The 2115-nt window shown below is 46.8% G+C and overlaps 1 protein-coding gene across 1 annotated transcript in view; it reads left to right on the top strand.

Moving 5' to 3' along the window:
- Window positions 1-2115, top strand: part of wwp2 (WW domain containing E3 ubiquitin protein ligase 2) — a 78132-nt gene that overhangs the window by 68744 nt on the left and 7273 nt on the right. The window contains exon 18 of the mRNA XM_008296808.1: window positions 1747-1880. Within this exon, the coding sequence (XP_008295030.1) occupies window positions 1747-1880 (134 nt within the window). The remainder of the gene's footprint in view (window positions 1-1746; window positions 1881-2115) is intronic.

Raw genomic sequence — 2115 nt, 5'->3', positions numbered from 1 at the left:
CTGTAGGTCTGAGCCTCCGCCCTGCAGCCGTCACCCACACATGAGCTCAGCGCTCCACCCGGCCAACACCCAGCAGCAGCAGCGCCTATATTTAGTCCTGGACTCACTCTGAATGCAGCGACGCTCCAGCTGCTCCTCGACGCCTCTCCGCTGCGTCCAGTCGGTCCGGTCCGGTCGGGTGCAGCCGGACGGAGCAGACGGTGACTCAGCCGGCCGGGAGGCGTTGTGTTGCTGTTGGCTCGGCGGGGCTCTCTGGGCTTTTCTACATGAAACAGCTCCGTCTGGACCGGACTCAGACTCGCAGAGCGAAGACTGTGACTCGGTTTGAGGCTGTTTGCACACATTTCTGTAGATGTTCTGACCCATCTGAGCCCCAACAGGCTGCTCTGGCTGTGGCTCGTTGTTCACTGCCAACGAAGAAGGAGACAGAACTCAGAGATGATTTTAAAAAAAGGAAAGCTCCAGTTGGATTGGAGGGTAACCAACAAACTGTTACTGAACATGTCAAACTGGGCAAAGAAACGACCAGAAACTACAAATGAAAGGATGAACAGGAACTACGCTAAACACAGATTATCACCCAATGCCAACCTGTGCCCAGGTGAGCACACCTGTAATAATCAGACCAGTGACACGCCCACCAACCAGCACCAGTCCAACACACACACACACCTCTCACATATGGCTCCTACAAGGTGTCCTCCAACTATTTGCCGCATTTATTTTATTCTACTAAGTTCTGAATAATTATTTAACGTACCTGGACAACGTTTGTGCTCACACAGTTTGTCAGTGACTGAAAACAAGACGACGACGGTTTATTCTGCTCTTTACTGTTTCCGTCTGTTTCGGACTCGTAGAATTTCTGGTACCGACACAACTGAGTCACTGATGACTTTTATTTTGCACAAAGCAGATTTTTTTGATTTCCTCAGAATCTGTTCAGAGCAAACGCTTTGTTTTTGGTGAATTTTTAAAATTAGACACTCTTGATAGTTTTTTTTTTTAGAATATCAGGATTCATTCTTCTGATTTTGTTTTTGGAAAAATTCATGTTACAGGAATTTAAAAAAAAACAAACTCGTCCGTCATTGTTCAGGTGTCGCTGGTGCTGGAATAAATCCAGAGTCCGTAGAGAAAACTTCCAGAACACTTCAGAGGTTTTAGTTTTTACAGCATCTGGTTCCAGAAAATTCTTTTTGTTGTTGTTGTTAGTTTCTAACGGAGCTGAAGTCACGTCGAGCTTCAGAAGATGATTGGATGCTTCTTTCTTTCTGCTGAGTCGTTCCTCTGTGGTGGTTTGAACAGATCACATGGGGGGTAGATGTTCTGATTCTCTTCCCTTCGGTCCAGAAGACGCGACAGCTGCAGCGTGTTTCTCATCTTTTATCCGCCCTAACGAGACGGTGTCATTCCAGAACATCAGATCTGGGTTGAGACGGTTTGTTGAAGCCACTCCTTGATGTTCTTTGCAGCAAACAGGAGCAGCGACTTCAGAACCAGAACCACTCCTCACACTTTCACTCATTCTGTCTGTGACAAGTGGGTCCAGAAGTAGAGGCCCGTTCCTGCTTCCTGTGAAGGCGGCTGGCTGTTAGATGGGTTCTGACACCTGACTGGGCCCCGGCCGTCCTGTGAATCACCGTCTGAGCTGTTCCTCGTTCCTCCAGCGTTAATGGGAACCATGTGTCTCCCTGAAATAACAGTTTAATATCAGAGAGTCTGACCCGACCCGTCCTCCTGCAGGCGCTGTACCACGGGAAGTTCATCGACACCGGCTTCACGCTGCCCTTCTACAAGCGGATGCTGGACAAGAAGCCGACCCTGAAGGACCTGGAGTCCATCGATCCGGAGTTCTATAACTCCATCATGTGGGTCAAGTAAGTACCGCAGAGCCTCCATGATGTTTGGACCTTAAACTCACCAGAACAAAAACACTTGTTAGGGCTCGTTTCTGGTTTATGTTGTAATTAAAAGAATCTTATTTAGTGGTTGTAATAATTTGATTATGGAGCAGTGAGAGGCCAAATTACACAAATCAGTAAAAGAATAACAAATGAAAAGTGGAAATAAAAAGAAGAATAAATAAAATAAAAAGTAAATAATGTGGCAACA

This window comes from Stegastes partitus, unplaced genomic scaffold (assembly GCF_000690725.1).
Source record: "Stegastes partitus isolate 25-593 unplaced genomic scaffold, Stegastes_partitus-1.0.2 Scaffold1152, whole genome shotgun sequence".
In the NCBI taxonomy this organism is placed as follows: domain Eukaryota; kingdom Metazoa; phylum Chordata; class Actinopteri; family Pomacentridae; genus Stegastes; species Stegastes partitus.
Note: the sequence above shows the minus strand (reverse complement) of the source record. Positions and strands in the feature narration are given on the sequence as shown.